The sequence below is a fragment of the Symphalangus syndactylus genome, chromosome 15 (genome assembly GCF_028878055.3).
Source record: "Symphalangus syndactylus isolate Jambi chromosome 15, NHGRI_mSymSyn1-v2.1_pri, whole genome shotgun sequence".
NCBI lineage: Eukaryota > Metazoa > Chordata > Mammalia > Primates > Hylobatidae > Symphalangus > Symphalangus syndactylus.
In genome coordinates, this window is record NC_072437.2 from 78589392 (window position 1) to 78616990 (window position 27599).

The following is a 27599-nucleotide window of genomic DNA, read 5'->3' on the forward strand; positions in this document are numbered from 1 at the left end:
AATAGTGAAATGCCACTAAATGAGTTTCATTTTCAAGACTATGAAAACAGGCCTGGTGCTGTGGCTCATGCCTGTAATCTCAGCACTTTGGGAGGCCAAGGCAGGCAGATCACTTGAGCTCAGGAGGTTCAAGACCGGCCTGAGCAACATGGCGAAACCTCGTCTCTACAAAAAATATAAAAATTAGCCAGGCATTGTGGCACACACCTGTAGTCCCAGCTATTCAAAAGGCTGAGGTGGGAGAATCACTTAAGCCTGGGAGGCAGAGGTTGCAGTAAGCCAAGATGGGCCACTGCACTCTGGCCTGGGTGACAGAGTGAGAATCTGTCTCAAAAAAAAAAAAAAAAGAATATGACAATAAAAACAGGGTAAGTGGGAATGGGGTAGAAGAAATAAGGATTGAAGCAAGATAACTCTATGGTTTTGATTTTTTAACCATGTAAATGTTTAATATATAAAAATAAAATTAAGTAAAAGAGAAAAGAAAATCAAATCCTAAAATGAAATAAAAACAGAAATAAATGAATTAAAATATTTATCATAATAACATAACCACACAGAAAAAAATTATTTCAGATGATCTCTGAGCATAGTGGTCTCACTATGCATTCTTTTTTTTTGGAAACAGTCTCACTCTGTCACCCAGGCTGGAGTGCAGTGGCATGATCTCAGCTCACTGTAACCTCCGCCTCACGGGCTCAAGCAATTCTCCTGCCCCAGCCTCCTGAGTAGCTGGGACTACAGGCACGAGCCACCACGCCTGGCTAATTTTTTTGTATTTTTAGTAGAGACAGGGTTTCACCATGTTGGCCAAGCGGGTCTCGAATTCCTGACCTCAAATGATCCCGTCTGCTTTGGCCTCCCAAAGTGCTGGGATTACAGGCGTGAGCCACCACACCCAGCCTGACTATACATTCTTGGTAGAATATATTCTAAGGGAAAAAATTTTAAACATTACTCGGTAGTTTACTATTAGTAATGTTGATATTGTAATTTTGAAAGTATTTTATATATAGTATATAATAAACCAAATAAACATATTAAAGTGATTATGAAACAAGATTTTTTATATTAATGGAGAGATGTAAATACAAAATGCAAGAAGTTGAGGGGTGACAAAAATTTCTGTAATGTTAAATTTGAATTGGTAGTAATAATATGAAACTGTGATTTCAAAACATGTATTTCCTGGCTATAGCCACTTAGAGTCTAGAAGTAACGACACTAACGATAATGAACAGACCTGCTATCTAGATCTTGATTTCTGGATACATTCCCCACTAAAATTAACCAGGCTGACTCTAAGTCTGAGGCAGGATAGTACGAAATGGGCCTGGGAATCTAACTGTGTCAGAAAGCATAGATGCACTCAAATGATGGTATCATTTCAAAAGGACAAAAGGGGTACCCTAAAAGGCTACTATAGACCAAATCTGGGACTATTTGAACATAAGGAACTATAAATAAGTGAATTAAAACATGAATCCACGAGTCTATAATGAGGTTAATATGTGAAACTTGATATGAGTTTATAATGAAATCATATACTAGAAAAAGAACACAAGAAAGTGTGGGCTAGGAGGTGAGAAGGTAGTAGGGAGGAAAGTTCTTTATAGAAGAATGCCAATTAATAAATGTGTAAGGAATGACAGAATTAGAAAATCACTGTCTTGCAACTCCAAAGTAAAGAACTGATTCAGGCAAGGACACCAATGGATGTTAAAACTATGGATGAAAGGTAATTGGGAACAGGATATATGTACCCTAGAAATTACTTAGTAATTGCAAAGGGAGAAATACACTTTTACAATGGAGATATTTCTGTGGTCACCATCTTCACTACTAAAACTAAGGCATACTAAAAGTGAGACAATCTAGCATTATGTGTCTTCTGATAAGATGCAACATGACTATAACTGCACCTATGAAGTATTCTCGCTTAAAATGTGTAAACTGCACAGAATGGAACATGTAGATATAACTTTCAACATAATACAGAGGATAAAGGAACAAGTTAAAGAGTACCACAAGGAACAGTCAGAGGAATCCAGAATGTGGGACATTCTTCAAGACAAATGGTCTAGACTTTTCAAAAAGTCATTATCATTAAAAAAAAAAGTTGGGAGACTGTTCCAAACTTAAAGAAATACAACAACTAATTGCAATGTGTGAAACTTGACAGGATCCTGGTTAAAAAAAAAATCACTATACCCAGGTATAGTGGCATGCCTGTAGTCCTAGCTACTCAGGAGGTTAAGGCAGGAGGATGACCTTGAGCCCAGGAGTTCAAGTTCAGCCCGAACAACACAGCAAGACCTTGCCTCCAAAAATAGACAAATAAATAGCTATAAAAAATTTTGGGCTGATTAGGGAAACTGTTAAATGTACTAGATATTAGATACTACACAATTATGGTTAGTTTTCATAGGTAATGGTAGTGTGCTTATATAGGAGAATGCCCTAGGAGATGTATGTGAAAGATTTGGAAGGTAAGGTCTCATGGTATCTGCTGTATCCTTTATAGTTCATTTAAGTAAACGTATATACATATATATAGGAATCAAGCAAATGTGAGAAAATGTAAACAACTGACCTCAGGTGAAGGTTATACAATTTTCATTGTGGTATCCTTTAAATTTTCTGTATGTTTAAAAAAAAGGTTAGGGAAAAGAAAAATATAGAGCAGATGGCTGTATTCAACTAAAAAGACAGATATATGGTCCCCATACTGGTATTATCCCACTGACCTTGAAATATTATCTCTGGAATTTATTTTCTTTCTTAAGATAAAATTTAGGCAGCAACATTAAACGAACATTTTTTTTGAAAATAAGTGACTTCTACTTAAAAGCAAACAAATATCTTGGTCAGTGATAAGAGGGGCAACTTTGCCTGGGGGAGAGTTAAAGATTTCCCATTAGAGACTATAAAGTCCAATCTGTAGCCATGAAAAGAACAGGTTTCGGCCGGGCGCGGTGGCTCACATCTGTAACCCCACCGCTTTGGAGGGCCGAGACAGGCGGATTGCCCGAGGTCAGGAGTTCGAGACCAGTCTGGCCAACATGGTGAAATCCTGTCTCTACTAAAAATACAAAAACATTAGCCAGGCGTGGTGCCATGCGCCTGTAATACCAGCTACTCAGGAGGCTGAGGCAGGAGAATTGCTTGAACCAGGGAGGTGGAGGTTGCAGTGAGCAGAGATCACGCCACTGCACCCCAGCCTGGGTGACAGAGTGAGACTCCGTCTCCAAAAAAAAAAAGGACAGATTTTCCTAGAAGCTAAGGCTTCCAGCTCAATACCCGTTGACATGGAGTGAGTTTCCCATGCCTTCTGCTGAGGTTACCTCATCTGGCTGAGGAAGGACAATAACTGACATCGTTCCTGTGTGAATACGCTGCATCCTTGAGGACAGGCCCACCTCGGGGATGCGCTGAACTCGGTGAATCCCACCCTCATACTTCAAATGCTTATAGACACTGTCACCAGAAATTCGGGCGGCTGCATGATGTAGTCCACCTAGGGGAACAACAATCCAGAAGTAGTAATGAATTCTCCTTTGAAACAGATCAGGATCCTAAATGTCCTTAATCTAAGGCCTGAATGTGAGTACAGAGCCTAAGATGAGAACATAAAGCATGGGAGAACAAGGGCCTCTGAAGAAGAAGAAAAGAGGACATAAAGTATGCACAAAACTACAGTTTCCCAATGTAAATGTATTAAAATACAAAAGGAAACATACCAAAATTTAATTAATTATAGGAGCTAGTGATGCAACAATAAGAAACATACCAAAATATTATTTGGTTATGTCTCGGGAATAGAATAATAGACTTTTTTTATTTCCAAATTTTCTATAATGAACAAGTTTTATTTTTGTAATAAGGGAAAAATACTATTAGAACAAAAAATAATACTGGGATGTTTTCTGCATTGAACTACCCTGTGTAGTCTTAGGCTAATATGGTATCATACATAAAAGAAAGCTCAATAGTAGAATAATTTCATAATGTTGAATAACTCTACAGATCCTCCCAAGTTTTCAAGAATTTATTGAAAGCCAGCTCTTGCTTACCTATGGAGTGGGAAGAGTATCACAAAAGAATCTTAACACCTAGGCTAGCTTGTTTTTTTTGTTTGTTTGTTTTTTTGAGACAGAGTCTTGCACTGTCGCCGGGGCTGCTGTGCAGTGGTGCAATCTCAGCTCGCTGCAACCTCTGCCTCCTGGGTTCAAGCGATTCTCCTGCCTCAGTCTCTTGAGTGGCTAGGATTACAGGCGCCCGCCACCATGTCCGGCTAATTTTTTGTATTTTTAGTAGAGATGGGGTTTCACTACGTTGGCCAGGATGGTCTTGAACTCTTGACCTCATGATCTGCCTGCATCGGGGTCCCAAAGTGCTGGGATTACAGGCGTGAGCCACCATGCTCGGCTGCTTGTTCATCTAATGTTTTTTTAAAAATCTTTTTTATGATACAATAATATATGAAAGACAGAAAAACACACAAATCAAATATATGGTTTAGTGTCCATCACTCAGGTCAAGAAAAAGAACTATGCTGGTCACTTCATAAGCCCTCCCAAATGCCATTTCCAGACATAATCCTCTCTTCCCTATGAGCAATCATTATCCTGACTTTTATTCCTTTCTTTATCATAACTTCATTACCTAAACGTGTAGCCCTAGGCACTACAGTTTAGTCCTGCCCATTTAAAAATGTTTGATGTATCTTTTTAGTCTATTAGTCCACATGCTCATCATCCATTGCTTTCATTGCCTACAAATGATCTGTTGAAGAACTTGGGCTGCTGACCTGTAGAATTTCCAACAGTCTTTTTTTTTTTTTTTTTTTTTTTTTGAGACAGAGTCTCGCTCTGTCGCCCAGGCTGGAGTGCAGTGGCACAATCTCGGCTCACTGCAAGCTCCGCCTCCCAGGTTCATGCCATTCTCCTGCCTCAGCCTCTCCGAGTAGCTGGGACTACAGGCGCCCGCCACCATGCCCGGCTAATTTTTTTGTATTTTTAGTAGAGATGGGGTTTCATCGTGGTCTTGATCTCCTGACCTCATGATCCGCCTGCCTCGGCCTCCCAAAGTGCTGGGATTACAAGCGTGAGCCACCGCGCCCAGCCCCCAACAGTCTGTTTTTGCAGATTGCGTATTCTTGGTGCAAGTCACCCTGTTCTGCTGCCCTCTGTATAAGGCAGCAATTAGGCAGCTGGATGCAGACACTGGATCAGACACCAGCTCGAGCCCTTTGGCAAGATGACAGGAGATATACGGTGTCTGGATGTCTCTTTTTATAGTCTTGACAGCCTTTGACACTGAATGCATCACTGGGGTTACAAAATGGTGATAGTCTAATTCTATCATTCCTTTCTTACTTATTAGCTAAAATACCCTAATGAAGAGACACTTCCCCTTGTCTACCATTTGATTACCTGGTGATACAATTACATAGGAAAAGTAAGATAAGTGTTTGATTCTGTCCCTTTTACCAGCTCTACCAAGATATCAACATTTTTTTTTTTGTAATACACTGAACTGGTTCATTTTAATCCTCTGAAGATGACCAATTAAAAGTTTAAATTATCATTGTGAACTCAAGGATTGAAACACATCTAGCATGTTTAAATCAAGTACAATTATTATTAAAGCTCAACTAGTCCCATCTTTGGCCCATAGAGCCTCTTCAAATTGACTTCTGAATTCTTTTGACATGCCCCATTTGTATGGCAAAACAAGATATTCCAGGATTATCTTGAACATTTTTTGCCCTAGACCTGGAATCAGCCATGTCTCCAAGAAGCCCTGGTTCAAGAGAAAAATAGTATTTCAAAATCACAATTTGGGGGCTAGGGTTGTCCACTACACTGGATTTGGTTGTAATTTCTAAGCCTTTTCAGTGGCCAGAGATAGGAAATACCTCATGAGTTCATGTGATGTTGAGACCCAATTTTCCATGGGTCTCTTGTGTTCCTGCACATCTTACAAATGAAGCATTGCTGGCTATTTCGTTCTAAAATATCTTTTAAAGGTGGTTTGTGTAGTGAACAGCCTTGGAAATAATGTGTCCCTCCAGAGCAAAGGATAGGTTTCCATAGCCTTGGAAGACAGAGAGAGTGTCTCTTTCTACAGCAATGTGCAGGCATGCTTACTGCGCATTAAAAAAAATGGCTGGGTGCAGTGGTTCATGCCTGTAATCCCGGCACTTTGCAAAGCTGAGGCGCGCAGACAGCGGAAGCCCAGGAGTTCAACACCATCCTGGGCAACATGGTCAAACTTCATCTCTACAAAAAAATACAAAAATTATGGCCGGGTGCTGTGGCTCATGGCCGAGGCGGACAGATCATGAGGTCAAGAGTTCAAGACCAGCCTGATCAATATGATGAAACCCCGTCTCTACTAAAAATACAATAATTAGCTGGGCGTGGTAGCACACGCCGGTAGTCCCAGCTACTCGGGATGCTGAGGCAGAAGAATCGCTCGAACCTTAGAGGTGGAGGTTGCAGTGAGCCGAGATCGTGCCACTGCACTCCAGCCTGGGTGACAGAGCAAGACTCCATCTCAAAATAAATAAATAAATAAAATTTTAAAAAAATAAAAATAAAAAAATTAGCCAGGCGTGGTAGCGCGTGCCTGTAGTCCCAGCTACTTGGCAGGCTGACATGGGAAGATGGCTTGAGCCCAGTTGAGGCTGCAGCAAGCTGTGATGGTGCCATTGCCTTCCAGCCTGGGAGACAGAGTGAGACCCTGCCTCAAAAAAAAAAAAAAAGACTCCATTTCCTTAAGTTCAGTGCTCTTCTCCTATAATGCAACCTACCGTGTGGGCAGGTATCATCTGGTCTTCTTAGTTGTTGCCCTGTGGGACTCTGGGCTCAGGGAACTGGCACAAAAATACTGATATTCTGGTTACTGCTATAACCCTGAGTAATAAACTGTCCTTCACTGCTGACCCATGAAACAGCAGCAGGCTAACTTGTTAGCTTGCAAGTAGGGTAAAATCTCAGACCTTTCAGAGTTTTTACAACTGACACTTCCAATTTAAATTCAACTTCAACCTCTTTTCTACTACACTTTTATTGTGTTTCTTCTCATATGAAGAATCTTGGTTCTCAAAGAGAGGGCATTAGAATTAAAATATCCCACAATTACTCATCTGTTTTTATATTACACTACACACCTACCTAACAGTCTCAGAATACTAATACTAGTTCTACCAATACAATTACTAAAAACATTAAAACTTTTTTGCATATGGTCTTGCCATTTGCCTCCCATTTTTCAAATGATTGTACTATATCCACACTGTCAGATCATACAGTCCTTATGTAACAAATTGATTCCCCTTAGCCCTCAATTAGTCCCAGTTCTTCAGGTAACTGCATATTTAATGTTCACCCCTACTCCTTATTTTGCTATCTCTCATTTTAGTTGTCTGAAGCTTGTTTTCTAGTAGATTTCTCAGAAAGGGATCATGGGAAGAGTATTTCCTGAATTCTTGCATAATGATAACAATTTGTTCCCTTCACATTTATAAGTCAGTTTTGCTGATTATAAAATCCTTAACTCAATTTTCTTTCTTTCAGTGAACTCTGTCTCTCTCTGGCACAAAGTGTTGTTACTGAAAAGTCTGAACGAAATCTAATCCTTCCCTTGTAGGTCTCAAGGTCTTTGTTTCTACTGCCTAATGGATCTTTTCCCTTTTTTGTAAGTCCAAACATTTTATTATCCTATGTCTTAGTGTTGGTCGTTCTAGCTGGATATTTTCAGATGTGCACATGGTTTCAAATCTTTTATTTCTATTTCAGAGGAGTTCTCTGGAAATATAGATGTTAGTATTTGTCACAGGCAGCCTCAAGGTAGCCCCCCAGGATCCCTGCCTGCTGGTATTCATACCCTTACAGTTCCTTCCCAGCTGGTCTGTATGATCAATAGCATATGGCATGGCAGAGGTGATAATATGTCACCTTCTGAGGTTAGATTATAAAGAACCATGGCCTCCATCTTGCATCACTCACTCGGGAGAAACAGGTTGCTATGTTGGGAATAGCCCTGTGGAGAAGCCCTCGTGGTGAAAAGCTAGTATCTGCTTACGACTACGTGAGTAAGCTTGGAAGCACGCCCTGACACCCCAGTCATGTGTTGAAATGACAACAACCCCACCCAACAGCTTAACTGCAACCTCATGAGACACCCTGTGCCACTCAAAAAAGCAGCTGATTCCTGACCCTCATAAATTTTGAGATAAAAAATGTTTGTTGCTTTAAAGTTGCTAAGCTTTGGGTAATTTGTTACACAGCAATAAATAACAAATATAGTATCTGCTCTGACTTTTATCATCTAATCAGTCTTTTTGCCTACCAACAATATTTGTCATTTTCTTCACTCCTTTATTATCTTTCTTCATTTCTTCTTGATTTCAAAAAAATTTTCCTTTTTAACTGCTACTTTCTTAAGGCATTAAATGTTGTTTATCTGCTCATATGTTCCTTCTGATTTATTCATTTCTAAAATAATTTGTCTTTGCTTTCTAATTATTTCCTGAGTCTGTTATTTCATTTCTAATCCTGATTTATCAGATTATTGGACACTTCATATTGCTTTTTTTTTTTTTTGAAGACATGGTCTCACTCTGTCGTCTGGGCTGGAGTGCAGTGGCACAATCTTGGCTCACTTCAGCCTTGATCTCCTGGGCTCAAGCCATCCCACCTCAGCCACTGGAGCAGCTGGGACTACAGACGTATGCCACCATGCTCAGCTAATTTTTGAAATTTTTTATAGAGACAAGATCTCACCATGTGGGACCCAGGCTGGTCTCAAACTCCTGGGCTCAAGCGATCCTCCCACCTTGGCCTCCCAAAGTGCTGGGGAATATAGGTGTAAGCCACCATGCTCAGCCTCTTAATTACTTATTTTGAAATAGCAGATGATAGTTTTGACCTATTTTGTAGTCATATCTTTCTAATGTGCTTTCATTGTCTGTAGGGATCTTATTCTACTCCTTATTCTCTTGTTTCTCATAAAACTTTGTATGGAATTTAACCTTAATACTTTTCTATGGTTTATTTTTCTGTGAGATTGCTTTTCCATATGTTTTAGAATGAGTCCAGGAAGGTTTTTCTAACTTCACAGAGCTCTCTTTTCTGTGGCTTTGTGTAATGTTCAAATAAACAGCAACCTGCTTTCTGGGACTTCCTGGCTGTTCTCCCTGACTTCGGATTAGATCTTCTTTTCCCTTCCTCTGTCTTTATCCCTGCCCTGCTCAACTTTGATTCTCCTCCCAGCAGTCCTTCCGCAGTGTGGGGGTCTGTTTTGCAAGGGCGCCCTAGTGGATCTGTTTTGAGAGGTCATGCGGGCTAGATGCTCTGGCCTCTTTAAATCTCCTTACCTAAAGTCTGAATGCTCACTCATTATTGGAGAACGTAAAACTCCTCCCAGCTGCAGCTCATGTTCATAACTGGCTCCCAAATTCCAGAGAATAACCACGAGTTATGAGGGGGTTCTCCAGTTTTTAGATCCGGCAGATGTCACCCCGTTGCTTCCTTCTTCCTCCTGCACAGATGCTTAGACCATGCAGGTTCTATGGCAATTGGTGGTTTGTTTTGGGGTTTTGTGGGTATACCCTGCAACTGAATGCTGTCAATGCTATCCATGGGTTTTTGGTTTTGCTATCTAGTTGCTATATGTGTTTTTGCATGGGGATTCAGAGAGACTGAAAACTATGCTGCTACTGCAGCTGCCATCTTCCTAATGCACTTCTAATGAAGATATAACCATTTGGTTTCTAAAGTCAGCATGTTAGACAAAAATTGAGTATAGTTTTAGATTACCCTTGAAAATGCCTTAGGAAGGTGTCTTATGAGAGACTGGCATACCGTCTCTTAATAAGTCCAACATAGCTGATCTTCCTTCAGCAATAAAACATATTACTGGATAATAATCTCCATACCAAATAAAGAAGCTGACATGCCTTTAGGGGACAGATGATATGAAAAATCAAATGGTTTAACATTCATACTCAGTGTGGTAAGATGGACATACTATGAAAGATTATTCAGGAACTAAAACAGAGTGATGCCACAACAAATTTAAATTCCCCATCTCATACTCACACTGTACTTTAAAATTACTCCTCCATCCCCTTTACTTCATGTCATGTGCAAATACTTGAATATTATAAGAAAAGACTGTGACTTATTTGATATAGATTAAAACTGCCAGTCTTAGGCTACCTGAGTTCAAAATTCAAGCTTCTCTTCTTCCTAGCTGTCTGCCCACAGGCAAGTTAGTTCCAGGCTCTGGTTTCCTTATGTGTAAATAATAATAGTATATAACTAGGGCTACAGCACCGCACACCTGAAGGGAGAAACATTCACACTGAAGAGTGTATGAGTAGTGCCTCAAAGCATATGCACGCATACAACACAGCCTTGAAATTCAATCTACTCTCCAAGGGTTTTTGTGAGGAATAACTGAGATAAATACATGCAGAACATTTAGTACAGTGTTGACATTTAGCTGTCGAGAGGTAGCAGTAGTAACTGGAACTATGTCATTGGCTTTCCTGGATCAGTGTGAAATCTTGTGGAAGAGAAAGCCTGTCAAGCTCCCTATGAGCTAAACCGTGACAAAGGGCTAGAGAGCTGATATACCCTAACGGAGGACAATGAAGGTGTATTGTGGCCTTACCGGATGAAAGCAAACTGCTTCTGGTGGCTTTTATCGACAGGGATGGAGAAAAAGATATTTGCCACATCAACAGCTGTATACCAGGTACCAAGGATTATGTTAATTTGCTCAACTGATGAAACCACATCTGGCATAGCAGCTGCAATTGGATTCACTGCCTGGTTAAGCTTTCGATAATCCATCATTTCTCCAGGATCCACCTGTCTTCTGTACAGGCCAAATAGGAGAGCTAAATGGGGGATGTGGCGGGAATCACCACCCCTGCATTTTTCAGGTCCTTGGTGGTAGCACTAATCTCCACAATCCCTCCAGAACTGCAGTATTGCTTTTAGTTTGCTATTTTCCTAGAGGCAGTTCTGGTGGCTTCCGCTTGGTCTTTCCCACCATAATAGCCTTTGCTCCATAGGTCAGGGAACCAGTGTGAGGATGCTACCAGCTGCTGAGTATGTCTATTCCAATTTTGCATTCTGGAACCGGGCAAAAAACACACAAAATAACCACAGAATTGGTTATTTTCACATTGGGCCCACTGTGAGATGGGCATGAGCTAAAACTCATCAATCACCTGACCTCCACACAAGCCCCTATCCTGACTAGTAGATCACAGTGACATTTTTGAATGTCCAGAATTAGTGTTGGCTTACAGACAGTGACTAGAAGTCCTCAAAAGTTCTGATTATTTTCTTTTCTCCAAAGCATAGTTACCATATTAAAAGGCTGTAAGTCCCTTTGGGGAGGCTGGGGAAAAGTTCTGGCAGTATCCTGGGGTGTTTCCTCAAGGGGACCTATACACTCCCCTTCACTCAAGGTATTTTGGGTCTGGAAATTGGCTCAAGTCTGGAAACTGGTGCGATCTTGGCTAACTGCAACCTCCACCTCCTGGGTTCAAGTGATTCTCCTGCCTCAGCCTCCTGAGTAGCTGAGATTACAGCCATGCGCCACCGCACTTGGCTAATTTTTGTAGTTTTAGTAGAGATGGGGTTTTGCCATGTTGGCCAGGATGGTCTCAAACTCCTGACCTCAGGTGATCCACTCACCTTAGTCTCCCAAAGTGCTGTGATTACAGGCATGAGCCACTGCGCCCAGCCTCTGCTTTCTATTTTGACTCTGCTGTCTGACATGGTAACTATGCCTACTACTTGGTGTTTGGCAGTGGGGTACCACCAGTTGGCCCCTGCCACCCTGGGATCGAATTACTCCTACTACATGTAGGTTTCCCAATTCAGTGACCAAAGTTCCCACTGTATGGTCTGACCTACAGAGAAGAGTGATCACAGAGCTCTTGAAGGATGCTGGGGCACCCCCCACAAATATGTTTCTCACAGTTGTGGTGAAAGGTGAGTCATCTGGACACATAAAATGCACAATTACATTACGGTAAGTCACCCCTCCCCAAATTCAATTCATGAGCAGAGAGTAACAAAACATAATTATAAACATTCATCAGTCGAGGGCTGGGGAGATAATGCAATGTATTTCATAGAATCCCTTTAATGTGGAAAATATTTCAATTCATTAGATACCAGGTTTATAGATCAATAGTGTCAGACTTATACTACATATCTAGAGCCATTACCCTCCACTGCTTCCATAGAGTATCTTGTAATCATTTAGTTTGAACTATTTCTGAAATGGTTAAATATTGTCTCTATCTGTACCTATTGCCACAAAATGATATGACTTTCAAAGTCACTTAACGTATGAATTTGTACATGAAACTGTTTCTTTTCAACTTTAGCTTTTAGTGCTATGTGAATCTCCGTGGTTATCTATGAGTTCCTCTCCATTTCAATTAAACATTAAAAAAAATATTTGTATGCACATATATGTAATTTAACATGTATATATTGTAAGGTAGGTGCTTTTTGCCCTTTCTTTATCTACATTCTTTTCTTCTCCTAACTGCTTCTAATAAAGAAATCAATGTTTTAGGCCTGGCGCGGTGGCTCATGCCTGTAATCCCAGCACTTTGGGAGGCCGAGGTGGGTGGATCACGAGGTCAGGAGATGGAGACCATCCTGGCTAACACAGTGAAACCCGGTCTCTACTAAAAATACAAAAAGTTAGCCAGGCCTAGTGGTGGGCGCCTGTAGTCCCAGCTACTTGGGAGGCTGAGGCAGGAGAACGGCGTGAACCTGGGAGGCGGAGCTTGCAGTGAGCCGAGATCGCGCCACTGCACTCCAGCCTGGGTGACAGAGCAAGACTCTGCCTCAAAAAAAAAAAAAAAAAAATCAATTTTTTAGCAATTATCTTATAATTTCAATGAATAAAAGTTTATTCTTAGTCTTTAATTTTTTTTTCTTTCTTTTTTTTTTTTTTTGGAGACGGGAGTCATTCTGTCGCCCAGGCTGGAGTGCAGTGGCACGATCTCGGCCCACTGCAACCTCTGCCTCCTGGGTTCAAGTGATTCCCATGCCTCAGCCTCCCAAGAAGCTTGGATTACAAGTATGCACTGCCATACCCAGCTAATTTTTGTATTTGTAGTAGACATGGGGTTTCAACATGGTGGCCAGGCTGGCCTCAAACTCCTGGCCTCAAATGATCCACCCACCTTGGCCTCCCAAAGTGCTGAGATTACAGGCATGAGCCACCACACCTAGCCCTTAGTCTTTAATTTTAAAGGTATATGAGTAAAATATTTGTAATGCTTCTTTTTTTTTTAAAGATGGCTTTTAACTTTTCAAAATATTTTTATTTTATTTTGCAGTGAGTTAGTGTGTCTAAAGGAAAGTTTTCCCAATCATTGTTTAGGCTGCTCTACAAACCCGGAACAGAATCTCTCTTCCTGTTATTGAGGTCATCTCCCTTTTATTCTTGAAAGTCTCATTCAAAATACACCTATCAGAGTTCACTCAGGATATTTTCCACTACTCTCCTTTTCATAATGCTGCTGTTTCTTCTTATATTCTCCTTGAAACTCTCTCCTCTTTTGCTTCCATAATATTTTACTGTCCTCATCCTTTTTCTGATTATCTTGAATCCTCTTTTTATTTTGCTAACTGGTCTATCCTTCTAAACATGGCCATTCTCCAAAGCTTGTTGCCCTGAATGCTCTCTCTCTGTAGACTCTCCCTCACTTATTCTCTCAGTATTAGACATTATCTCTGAGCTAACAGGTATCAAATAGCTTGCCTGAGTTCTGTTATCTCACCAAAGATCTGGTTACTCAACTTCAATATTTACTCCAAATACATATTTTTTTGAGACTGAGTCTCACTCTATCGCCCAGGTTGGAGTGCAGTGGTGCGATCTCAACTCACTGCAACCTGTGCCTCCTGGGTTCAAATGATTCTCGTGCCTCAGCCTCCTGAGTAGCTAAGATTACAGGTGCGCACCACCACACCCAGCTAATTTTTGTATTTTTAACAGAGACGGGGTTTTACCACGTTGGTCAGGCTGGTCTCGAACTCAGTCTCCCAAAGTGCTGGGATTACAGGCGTGAGCCACTGTGTCCAGCCTATTTGCTGACTGTTTCTAAGTGGATGCTCACTATAACCTCAAACTTAATAATTCAAAAACCATTCATCATTATTCTTTCCAAATGGTTTCTGCCTTCCAACTTCTATTCCATTCAATGGCATGAATGAGTATGACAGTCTTCTCAGCTAGAAAGATTAGACTCCCTGTGGCTCATCTCCTTTGTGTCAGAATAGAATAATGGGATGTAGTGCAGCTGTGGATCAAACAGACTAAAATGTAATCCCAGGATTGCCATTACTTATTGTGTGGTCTTGGATTAGTTACTCTCTGAGCCTAGATCCTCATCTGTAAAATGAGATTAGTAATACCTATTTCACAAGGGTGTGAAGCTGTGCACACAGGACATACTGGATAAGCAACAGCCCCTCTCACATCTAGTTACTTAGCAAATTATGCCTATTCATCCTTTGAAGGTCTCTGACAGATAATTCTACTCCCCCTTCTAACTCTTAGTCATAGCTGGATTACTCTAATAACCTCTCTGCAGTCTGCACTAAATCTAGCCTTTCCATCCATCCATCCATCCATCCGTCCATCCGTCCATCCGTCCATCACTACTGTCAAAATAATCTCCTTAAAATATGTGTTTTATCAAATCACATTCTTATTAATACAATTTTCAACAGCTTCCTATTGCCCATCAATCAAACCTGTTCAAAATCTATCCACTCCAACCTACTTCAGAGATTACCACCCTGACAAGCTATGGGTAAACTGGCCTCCCCACTCCCTTCCCCACACAACAAGACCTCTCCCACCAGCATGCTGCTGCTCAGGTTGTTTCTTCCCTCTGCACTCACGGATAATTCCCTTTCTTGACCACTGGTTGTATCTGAAATCTACCAAGTACAACTTCCTTATGCTGTATGCTGGTTCTCATTTCCCTTTACTGCTCAACTTACATGAATCCTCTCTCCCCACTTTGATAGTTTGTGGTTTATTATTGATGACTCCTCTGTCTACTACAATGTATCACTGTGTAACCAAGCAGAGGAAAACTTTCAGAATGAGACAAATGAGAGAATTATTACCATGTTTTGAGACAAATGAGAGAATTATTATCATGTTTTGAATCAATATACTTGAGTATTTAAAGGTAAAGAACTGCACTGTTTGTCTATGTTGTATGTGTGTGTGTGTGTGTGTGTATATATATATATATATTTTTTTTTTTTTTTTTTTTTTTTTGAGACGGTCTTGCCCAGGCTGGAGTGCACTGGCGTGACCTCGGCTTACTACAACCTCCCCACCCCAGGTTCAAGCGATTCTCCTGCCTCAGCCTCTCAAGTAGTTGGGACTACAGGCACGTGCCACCATGCCCAGTTAATTTTTGTATTTTTAGTAGAGTCAGGGTTTTGCCATGTTGGGCAGGCTGGTCTCAAACTCCTGACCTCAGGTGATCCACCCACCTTGGCCTCCCAGAGTGCTGGGATTATAGGCGTGAACCATAGCGCCCAGCCGTTATATAAGTTTTTATCAGCCAAAAGAGAAGTTTCTTGAAAATAAAGACAAATGATTAACTTTTTCTGCATTCTCATTAAAAATCAAACACATTAGCCATTTAGTCTAATTAGTGATACTTATTTTATAAATAAAGTTATTTAAAGTAAAAACCTTAATATACCTTTGCTTTCAATAACAGAGTAAAATGATTTTGAGGCAAGATACATATCAGGGGAATTTTCTCTAATTCACATATTTCTCCCTAAGCAAATGCTTCCCTCCTTTCTACTCTCTTCTCCTAGCTAACAACTCTACTATAATAGTAAGCCACTGTGATTGACGAGCCTATGCCACAGTGTTTAGTAGATATACACCAAAAGTTTCAAAAAAAATGGGACAATATGGTTCTAATCAAGATCAGAGGTAAAATAATTTTCAGTATCTCCTACGGGCAAATTCCTCAATATGCCTACCATAATCCGCTGGTGTATAATTCAGAAGTTCAAATTGCCAGTGTTTATAGCACGAATAATTCTGGTACATGTCAAATATTTCTCGGGTAAATTGTTGGCAGATGTCACCTAAAACAAAATACGAAAAATATTTAGTAAGAACAAATTTCAGAAAGCCATCCTTAAAACTAAGTCCTTTAGGAAATAAAGAATAACTATTTCCAAATTTAAATACATTTAATGGACTTTTAAAGTTAGTGTTATCAAATGAGGTAAAATTCAAGGACTTTTTAGATCATTTAAATAATAAGTTTACTGACCTCCAGTAGTTCTTCCAGCTGTCACCTCTAAAATAACATCATTTTTGTCATATTTTTCCTTTGGCACAAGGCTCTGGAAAAGCTGGAATAAAAATCAGCATTTGTGTGTATGTTTTCCCTGGTACACTATTACTGAATTTAAATAAAGGCCCAAAAAACATTGAAAAAATCAATAATTGGCAAAATCATATAGTATCCCAAACAGGGTATTCCAAAAATGCTATAATAAGTAGAACTAATTAGACCTAAAATAGGTGATCAATTCATGTTAACAATGGAGTTACTTGTCAGTATATTTTCTGCACTGTTATCAGATTATCTTAATTTTCTAGAATGCAGAAGTTCAGATTAAAGTCCAGGGTGTTCCATTCAATTTTCTTCAGATTTTGGCTCTTATAATTAGTTCTGAACAGTAGCTTCTTTCATCTAATGAATGAAGCAAGTCTTTGAAAGTCTTCACTTTGAGAAATGATTTCATATTCTCTCCTGCTGTAACTGACGGCAGACACCAGCCATGCTGTGCCTTCTCAGCAGTTGCTCTAATTAAAGACTATGTTGAGGGCTCCCAAGATAAGGCTCAAAATGAGTTTCTCAGCTGTGACCAGAAAAAATAAGGGCTTCCTAATAAAGAAAGTAACCAACTTTCCTCTGAGGAAGAAAAGGGAAGTAATTTCATTATTACTAAAAGGCTTTTCAAATCAAACTAAAAGTACCTATGTGTCATGACTCTCCCTACTGCCAATTTTTGAAATGCTCCATCTCTGCTAGAAATGATATAGTCTATGGGAGAGAATATCAGACTAAGAGTCAGACATCTTCTGCCTTTGATTAACTGGTTCAATTTGTAATAAAAATAACTGATATCCCATGTAACCTCCCCCTTAACTTTTCAAAAAGCCCCTCTCTTGGATTCCCAGAGTAAGAAAGACTGAAGGTAGGAGGATAGCAAATGTGATAGAGGGAAACATGGTATACAGTAGTGTGTTCTTCATTGTCTTTGTAGACAAACCATCCATTAAGCAAGAAGGAAAAGAGACCACTACGGAAGGGAAATCTTCCATTTCCATGTCTAGGAGATATCAGCTGATGCTGATATAGTATCATGAACCCTGAGAGGCTTCAGTATGCCATACCCTTACTAGACCTAACTAAAGATGTGTATTAACCAACTATTTCTACACCTTTGGATTCATTCCATTCTATCCAGGGTGCAAATTTCCAATCCTTAATTAACAGCCACCATGAACTCCTCCTCCTCTTCTCACTCTTAAAATCCTCTGACTCTTCCCTGTGGTGAACTAAATTTCTTTACCAGCATGTATTCTCTTGCTTAACAAGTTAACAGACTCAACTTTGAATTTTTTTTTTTTTTTTTTTTACCCTGGGAGTCTTTGTTTTATTATTTGACACCGTATTTTCTTCATTCTCATTCTGCAGCAAATTATAGGAGACCAGCTTGATCACTTATCATAAGAGAACACTTAAAACAGTGTTTGGAAACCACTTTGAGCACCAAAGCAGAGTCTAGCAAAAACAGCATTCCTTTATACAGCACTACTGAAACTAGTCGACCTCTGAAAACCTACCTCATTGTACAACATGTTGATTTTTTGATCAATGGTTTGCCTTTCTTCCAGTGCAAGTTCTTGTAACTGCTTTTCATCTTGTTTATTTAGGCCTAAAAGCAAGAAACAGAAATAATGATAAAGTTTTTAAATACTTACAGAGAAACTCCTAAGTAGCCATGTTCCTCTTTGGCTACTAAGTTTTATTTCAGTTGCAAAGGCAAGGGATTATACAAAGGAACATTTAAAATATTTGGAGAACGTCAATTAACAAGTATTTGCTAAGCATTTCCAAAAAACTCAATGTGAAAAGCAATATAATCATGCCTCCCAAAACCTTGTGTGTTTTTTTTAAAGGTAAAATAGCTTAAAACATTTCATCTCTAAACAAATCAATCTATTAACAGTAGTAACAAAAATAAGCTTAATATAGAAACCCACATTTACAAAGCTCGTTATTTGAATGTCTATAATTATATAAATTGGTGATTAATCAAACAGGTTTAAAAAGCTACTAGCTAATTAAATATAAACCCAAATAAGGTAAGTTTTAGAGCAAGCTGGAGTGAGCATTTCCTGTCCAAAGGCAGCCGCTGTAACTCAGCATACTGTGACATGGTCCAGCACAGCTACAACTTCCATATTATCCAAGAGAAGTCAGAAATAAGAATTATTAAAATCTCTTGATACATTCATACTCAGTTCACATTGTTTTTTTTTTTAAGAGAGATGAGGACTCACTATGTTGCCCAGGCTGGAGTGCCAGTAGCTATTCTCAGATGTGATCATGGCACACTACAGCCTCAAACCCCTGGACTCAAGTGATCTTCCTGCTTCAGCCTCCCAGGTAGCTGAGATTACAGGTGCGTGCCACTGTGCCTGGCTTAGTACGGTACTTTAAAATACGTACCATGGCCAGGTGCGGTGGCTCACGCCTGTAATCCCAGCACTTTGGGAGGCCAAGACAGGTGGATCACTTGAGGTCAGAAGTTCGAGACCAGCCTGGCCAACGTGGTGAAACCCCATCTCTACTAAAAACACAAAAATTATACAAGCATGGTGGTGCACGCGTGTACCCCTAGCTACTCGGGAGGCTGAGGCAGGAGAATCGCTTGAACCCAGGAGGTGGAGGTTGTGGTGAGCCAAGGTCATGCCACTGTACTCCAGCCTGGGTGACAGAGAAAGACTCTGTCTTAAAAAAAATAAAATACATATCATGTGTGTCAGACAAAACATACATTTTTGTAACCTGTCCTGTATGGAGAAAATGGGCCTTTCTCTGTTATTTCCAAAGCAGAAAGTTAAATCATGGAACTCTAGCAAAACAAGATAACAATGATCTAGTTATTGACCAAGGATGGTAGACCTCATGACCTTTGACTCCACTGCTTTAGAGGCCTGGAGACTTCATTTGTCAGTGGCCATTGCTGCAAATTGAGGTAAAAAATTCTGACCCTTAATAATAATTATAAAGAAAATAGAAATGAAGAATCACAAGTATAAAGAAGAGAAGACTCTTTTAAATTATTCTCTAGTCATGGAAGTGATTAGGGTCTGGTGGGATTCTGTGCCTCATTCAAGCTTTCAACATTTAACATTTTGCTAGACACTCTGCTAGTTGCTGGGGAGACAAGGAAGAAAAAGACATGGCTTCAGGCCACAAGTGGCCTAGTCTGGTGGCAAACACATACACATGATTACAGTATGTGATGGGGGAGTGCCAGTGTGCCACGGGGGCATAAATGAAGGGGATTAACCAGACTTTAGCAGTTAATGAGGGCTTCCTGGCTAAGGTGTCGTCAGAACTAATTCTAATTATGGATCATCTGTTGTAAAATTTTTTTGTTTTTTGAGATGGAGTCTTGCTCTGTTGCCCAGGCTGGAGTGCAGTGGCGAGATCTCGACTCACTGCAACCTCCGCCTCCTGGGTTCAAGTGATTCTCCTGCCTCAGCCTCCCGAGTAGTTGAGATTACAGGTGCGCACCACCACACCCAGCTAATTTTTGTATTTTTAGTAGAGACGGGATTTCACCATGTTGGCCAGGCTGGTCTTGATCTTCTGACCTCCTGATCCACCCGCCTTGGCCTCCCAAAGTACTGGGATTATAGGCATGAGCCACCACACCTGGCCTGTTGTAGAATTTTAATGTCACCACTAGTACCACATTGTGCACATATGCCACAAATGGAAACCAGGCTGACATTACTTAATAGATATCTGCTGGTTCAAAGGTATCAGAAAAACCTCCTGATTTGCAATCATATAAAATTATTTTTGTGTTCTCATTACTTGCTGTACACCTGTAGAATCCGTCTAATTCAATTTCATTATATCAACAAAGACTCGAGAACCTATTATGTCCCATGTTTCATGCTGCAGAAGATAGATAAATGAGTAAGACACAGGACCTGACCTTGAAGAACAGACAATGGGGTTAGGGGCTTAGGTTAAGACAATTACATAAAGGATTATAATACAAAACAGAGAAAGGTAACCACACTTGTTTTGCAAAGGGTACTGAAGACAAAGTATGACATCTCAGTCAAGCTTTCTAAGAGGACTGGCTTTTAACAAGGTGAAACAGGTATGTTAACAATGTGGGCAAAGATACAGACATGGGACAGCATGAATATATCCAGAGGGCAAATTGTCTATTTTGGTTGGAAGGCAGAATATGCAAAGAGAATTAACATAGTACACGGAGAGGCTGGGGTTACTCTGTAGGGGCTTTTAAATGCCAAACCAAGAAATCTCTACTTATAGACAATGGGAACAGGTGAGTAACATGAATAAGATTATACTTGAACTGGAACGCCTAGGGGTAGGGCTACAAGTTAGGAACTGATTGCAATCAGCTAAGTCAGAGATGTAATGAAGATATAAATTAGTGGAAGGAACAGAAGGGGACTCATGCAAGATACATCACAGAGGTAGACCCTACTGGACTTTGAATCATCCATCAAGCAGTGGATAAGAGCAGACGCTTTGGAATCTCATTGCTTGGGTTCAAATCCTTGCTTCTCCCCTCGTTGGCTGAGTGATCTTTGCAAATTTAACCTTTCAATTTCCTCATCTATAAAATGTATAAAATGAGAGAAAACACAGGCTGGGCAATACACTGAGACCTCGTCTTTACTAAAAATAAAAAATAGCTGGGAATGGTTGCACACACCCGTAGTCCCAGCTACTTGGGAGGCTGAGGTTGGAGGACTGCTTGAGTCCAGGAGTTCAAGGTTAAAGTGAGCTATGATTACACTACTGCATTCCAGCCTGGGCCACAGAGCAAGACCCTGTCTCTTAAAAAAAACAAAAAGGGGGAGGGGAAATAATCATATATCCTACCTTGTAAGGTTACCTGAGCATTCAAATGAGATAATATTTGTAAAGCACCGAGCTTAGTGCCTAGCACATAAGAGGACTTTGTAAATGTAGCTATTATTACTATTATTACAGAAAAATTGTAGAGGTAGTAGAGCCTTTAGAAATGATGTAATCCAATCTAATATTATACATGATACAACCAAGGCTGAAAGAAGTTATGCCAATTTAATTAGAATGCATTTCGTAAACTTCTACTACATGCAAGCAACCTTCTCAAAACTAATGAATTACAAATCTGTGTGGCATTATGCAAAAGAGTAAAAAATATCTCCATTAAACCTACATGAGAGACTTGTGGTACCATCAATAGAAGGCAGAAAAATGGAAGGCTCCAAAAATCCAGGACTTTACAGGTATAACAGTGACTGGCCTGTATATCACATAATACTGCTAAGGCTAAATGAAACAAGATGAAGCACAGAAGAAAATCTAGAAACTAAAAGTTAATAGCCAAATCTGGATAAATGTTGAATCATAGGTTAGTTCATTAAACTTTTCTCTCAACTTCTGTATAAAAATTTTGGAAAATTTTCATAAGAGAAAAAATGTAGAGGCAATAGCGTATTGAGAAATACTAAAATAAAAAAACTAAGACAAAAAATAGACGGTAGTCCCAGCTACTCAGAAGGCTGAGGCAGGAGGATTATTTGAGCCCCGGAGTTTGAGTACAATCTGGGCAACATGGTGAGGACCCATCCCTTAAAAAAAAAAAAAAGATAAAAAATAAATACGCCATATACAAAAATAACTAAAATAGATCAAAGACCTAAATGCATGGGATAAAAATAAAAAATACGTCACTCTTGTAAGAAAACACAGATGTAAACCTTTGTGACCTTAGATTAGGCGATTTTCTTAGATATGACTCCCAAAACTCAAGCAACAAGAGAAAAAAAGATAAATTGGACATCATCAAAATTTAAAAATATCATGCTTCAAAAGACAGTATCAAAAAAGTGAAGAGAAAAACCACAGAATGGGAAATTTTTGCAAATCATATATCTGATCATGGACTTTTATCTAGAATATAAAGACCACTTACAACTCAATAATGAAAAGACAATTAAATTTAAAAACTGGCAAAGGATCTGAACAGTGATTTCTCCCAAGATGATACACAAATGGCCAAATAAGCACCAGAAAAGATGCTCAACCTCATTAATCTTCAGGAAAATGCAAACCAAAACCACAATAAGATACCACTTCACACTTATAGGATGGCAATAATTGAAAGGGCGGATAATAAGTGTTGGCAAGTATGTGGAGAAATATGAACCCTCATACACTGTGTGTAGAGCTATAAAATCGTTATAGTCACTTTGGAAAACAGTCTGGCAGTTCCTCAAAAGGTTAAACATAGTTACCACATGAACCAGCAATCTATGTCCTCAAAACAACTTGTACACAAAAGTTCACAGTATCATTATTTATAATAACCAAAAAGTGGAAACAACTCAATGTTCATCAACTGATGAATGGATAAATAAAATGTGGTATATCCATACAATGGAATATAATTCAGTAATGAAAAGAAATAAAGTACTGGCTTGGCACAGTGGCTCATGCCTGTAATCCCAGCACTTTGGGAGGCCAAGGTGGGTGGATCACTTGAGGTCAGGAGTTTGAGACCAGCCTGGCCAACATGGTGAAACCTCATCTCTACTAAAACACAAAAAAAATTAGCTGAGCATGGTGGCAGGTGCCTGTAGTCCCAGCTACTCGGGAGGCTGAGGTGGGAGAATTGCTTGAACCTAGGAGGCAGAGGTTGCAGTGAGCCGAGATTGCACCACTGCACTCCAGCCTGGGTGACAGAGCAAGACTCTGTCTCAAAAAAAAAAAAATATATATATATATATATATATATATATATAAAGCTTCCTTCTTGGCTCCACTAACGCATGGTCCCCTCCAGGAAGCTTTACCCAATCAATCCAGGCTAGTTTGGGTGCCCTCTCCTCTTTGCTCCCGTGAAACTGTGCCTTCCTCTAGTAAAGCAGGTCTCACATTATAAACAATACTTAAATAAGTTTCTCTCACTGGACCATAGAAGCCCATTGATGGGGTAGGAACTGTATGTGTAGCCCTTGTATGTAGGTACAGTGTTCAACAAAGGTCTGCTCAATAAAATAAAGCTTCTGAAAAGACCAACATTTTGTCTCCCAGACCTTGAGACCATGGCAAGTACCACGAGGAGCCTGGTTACTTAGTAGAGTTGATCTTTAGCAGCTGAAGTGTGTCAAACACTCTGTACAGAGCCCTGTTCTTTACAAGTGTTGAGCTTATTACTTGTAGGTTTTTAAAAAGACGGAGTTCAGGCCAGCCTCAGTGGCTCGGTGGCTATAATCACATCGCTTTGGAAAGCCCTGGCACAGTAGTCCTAGCTACTCAGGATGCTGAAGTGGGAGGCCAGGACTTACAGGTTACAGTGAGCTACGATTGAGTCACTGCACTCCTGCCTGGGCAACAAGTGAGACCCTGCTTCTGTGGAAAAAAAAAAAAACAAAGACTAAGTTCAATAAAGTTTTAACTTAGAAAATCAAATCTGTACTCACACACACGCACATAAGTGTGTGGGTTTTTTTTTTTTCAAAGCCCTTATGCAGGACACATAAGTATCTTTTACCTACTTTTACACATTGATTCTAATTCTTCAATTGCTTGTTCAGTCTCCTGAATTTCTTGGTAAATGGCTGCAAGAGGTGCCAACTCAGCATGCCTTCTGTTCAAGGACCTTCGGTTCTCTTCATTCACAGGGATATGCTGCAGACACTGCTCAAGTGTTTGGTACTCCTTACTCAGGTTCTCCATGTATCTCTGTAGTGCTTTATGCTTCCAGAGCATCTTGGTGTCTTGATGGCAATATCTCCTGGACCAATTCTTACTTAACAGATGAAGAATGCAATTCCTGTTTTGTCTAAAACCTTGCAGCCTTGTATCAGGATGTATCTGTCTAAATTGATGAGAATGGAGCTGGATGTGACACTGGAGGTAACCATTAAGAGATGGATGTCTAAAAAGCCAAACACACAGGTGACGATTCATCTCAGCATCTGAAATACAATAAACACAGTCTTTAAAAAAAAAATCAGCTCTAAAGATACATGCATAATAAAGCTGGAAGGAACATCAAGAAATCTTGTTTCATTTACTGCCTCAGCCAGCTCCAAACACAGTCTTAAAATTCAACTGCCAGCCGGCCGCGGTGGCTCACGCCTGTAATCCCAGCACTTTGGGAGCCTGAGGCGGGCGGATCACCTGAGGGCAGGAGTTCGAGACCAGCCCAGCCAACATGGTGAAATGCTGTCTCTACTAAAAATACAAAAATTATCCAGGCGTGGTGGCAGATGCCTGTAATCCCAGCTACTCGGGAGTCTGAGGCAGGAGAATTACCTGAACCCAGAAGGCAGAGGTTGCAGTGAGCCGAGATCATGCCATTGCACTCCAGCCTGGGGGACAAGAGCAAGACTTCATCTCAAAAAAAAAAAAAAAAAATTCAGCTGTCTACAGAAAGAACATAATTCTTCAAATGTATGAATAACATATTAAAATAAATAAAAACAGCACTGCTTCCTACCTGTTCAACATATATAATTAACTGAAGCATATGAGTAGGAGTACAACTAACAAATATATCAATTGAATGAGTTAAGTCAGTTATTTTCTAGAAAGTATCTAGAATCGAGAATTGAGTGTGTAAACAAGCTCTTGAAAGCTATGAAAATATACAAACAAGGCGGTTCATAAAGTCATTTTCTAAAGTCTGAAGAAAATATTATTATTATCTTGTATAATTCTTTAACTTTAAGGATCTAGATATCCAAGGAAGTCAAGTAACTTAATCATGACTATTCAGTTGGCTGGATAGAAACAGAGCTGGAATTAGAATGTAAGTTGCCTGTTCAGGACTCAGTAATTTTCACTCTCAATTCTGCAATCACTTTTCAAAAATGCTTCCCTTTTAGCTGAGATCCTAAAGGAAGAAAAGTTCAAGTATTAATAGACCAAGAAAGTAGGGCTGGTGAAAAGCGCTACAATTATATTAAGTGGTGACAATTATATTAAGCAAGAAAAGCAAGGAACAAAATAGAATCTCAATTACATTTAAAAAATATTCTACAATATATGGTATACATGTAAAAAAAAAAAAAAAGCACATAGAGTATTTTTTAAAAAGAAAGTTAAATAAGAAACATACCAAAATGTGCCGAGCGCAGTGGCTCACGCCTGTAATCCTACCACTTTGGGAGGCCAAGGTGGGCAGATCATCTGAGGTCAGGAGTTCGTGACCAGCCTGGCCAACATGGGAAAACCCCATCTCTACTAAAAATACCAAAAAAATTAGCTGAGCGTGATGGCACACACCTGTAGTCCTAGCTGCTCCGGAAGCTGAGGCAGGAGAATCGCTTGAACCTGGCAGGCGGAGGTTGCAGTGAACTGAGATCACGCCACTGCACTCCAGTGTGGGCGACAAAGCAACACGCCGTCTCGAAAAAAAAAAAAAATACCAAAATGTTAATAAAATGATCTCTAGTTGTGAGATTATGAATACCTTTTGCTTGCTATTTTTTCTACTTTTCAGTGTTTTCCAAGTTTCTTGCATATATAGCATGGAATATATTCATAATCATAAAAAAAGATTAGTTCAAAAAATTACAGGTTAGGTGAAATTGGCTGTGTACAATAATTTTCTGTTCTCCTCCCCTCCAACAGAGATAATCAAGAGCTAACAAAAGTACACAATGGTCTTACTGAGTAAGAAAGGGAAAATATAAAGTGTTCTAAGAAAAACACTTTGCCCCTAAAACTCTGAGGTTCAAAGTTGAAATAATGGTCAAGCCACGCACAGTAGCATGCACCTATTGTCCCAGCTACCCAGGAGACTGAGGCAGGAGGATCACTTGAGCCAAGGAGTTCAAGGCCAGCCTGGGCAACATAGACTCCACTCAAAAAAAGAAGGATCAACATTTATCAAAATCAACCTTTACTGTCTCCAGTGATCCTACTATGCTAGGAGGTGCATTGATATAGTAGCTCATTTGTTCACTATAAGTCTGTTAACTTAGCATTATCATCTAGGAAATAAAACATTCAGAATGGTCTTTAAAATATTCAGTTTCCAGAGTTCTAATGATAGATTTTAGGATACTGCATCACATTATTAAAAGAACTGTTGAAGAAAGCACCAATGGACAGCTGTCACGTTACATTCCACCACCCCCTTTTTTCAAGCACGTTAGATAAAGTGTATCCATTTGCTAACAGACAGAATAAAAGGATGACAAATATATGTTTGTACGAATACTTATTGCTAAAATTTCCATTTTAGGAACAGTAGTAGAATGCATAATTTTCAAGGTCATGAATCTCAACATTAGGGAAAACAAAACAAAACAAGATGTTTACTCTCCAAGGTTAACTACACCTGAGAACAGCACGACTTCTCCATTACCCATCACATTAACAGTATTACTCTGATGCTTTGGGGAAAGTTCTGAGCGTAGGCAGGTCAGAAACGACAGCCCGCGGGGCAGCAGCACGGGCAAACCATGCTGTGTAACTCAGTATATGGAGTGATTCCATAAAGAGGCAATACAGGAGGCGGCGGGGAAGATCAAGAAAGAACTGTGAGTACCTAAGAAAAAGAAGAATACACGTTAGCTCTCTTTACTGAGGTCGGAACCTTCCGAGACCCGCCACATTTCAGCCCAACAAACCCGAGATCATGTTCACTTCCTGGTTCACTTCTTCCGGGTTAACGCACGCTCCCGGCCCCTCCTCCGCCACGACCGCTCTACGGAGGAGTCATCCTCGAGCATGCTTAACGGTGGACTAAAATGACAAAAATGAGCTAAATGAGAAAAATGACAAAACGAGAATGAAATTGTCGTCAGACAACCGCCCCCGCGCCGTCCTTATCCAGAGCGTGAGCCCAGAGCGGGAGTGGAGATGGTGGGAGGGAGGGGCCAAGGCGGGACTAAACTACATCTCCCAGAGCGCGCACCAAAGAATCCTGGGAGTTGTAGTTTACCTTGCGGCAGCCTCCAACCCCCTCCACTGACTATCCAGCCAAATGTGAAGTTTTTGGTTTTCGCCGTTAACTGCAAACCTGTAAGAGAGATTCTTTACGATTCTAATTAAGAGATCAAGATTTAGAACATATTGCATGTGAAATTACAATAATTTCCTTATATATTAGAAGCCCCTAAAGCACTGCTTTCTGATTTTTTAAAAAATAAAGACTCCTTTTACATCATCCACAAATGTGGAAGAT

The 27599-nt window shown here is 40.0% G+C and overlaps 1 protein-coding gene and 1 long non-coding RNA gene across 29 annotated transcripts in view; one reads left to right on the forward strand and one right to left on the reverse strand.

Moving 5' to 3' along the window:
* MTRF1 (mitochondrial translation release factor 1) overlaps nt 1-27300 on the reverse strand; it is a 48113-nt gene extending 20813 nt beyond the window's left edge. For 14 of the 26 annotated variants that reach the window (XM_063619068.1, XM_063619070.1, XM_063619061.1 and 11 more), the window contains exons 1-9: nt 27043-27300; nt 26749-26960; nt 25691-25812; nt 24719-24799; nt 23956-24378; nt 17968-18059; nt 16382-16463; nt 16083-16190; nt 3345-3517 (exon numbers count right to left, since the gene is read on the reverse strand). In XM_063619068.1, the coding sequence (XP_063475138.1) occupies nt 3345-3517; nt 16083-16190; nt 16382-16463; nt 17968-18059; nt 23956-24378; nt 24719-24799; nt 25691-25812; nt 26749-26774 (1107 nt within the window). In that variant the 5' untranslated portion in view covers nt 26775-26960; nt 27043-27300. The other 12 variants (XM_063619075.1, XM_063619065.1, XM_063619064.1 and 9 more) reach the window with 10 other exon arrangements.
* The window catches only part of LOC129464232 (uncharacterized), a 149779-nt gene that overhangs the window by 104806 nt on the left and 17374 nt on the right, over nt 1-27599 (forward strand). The gene's annotated exons all lie outside the window — the stretch shown is intronic.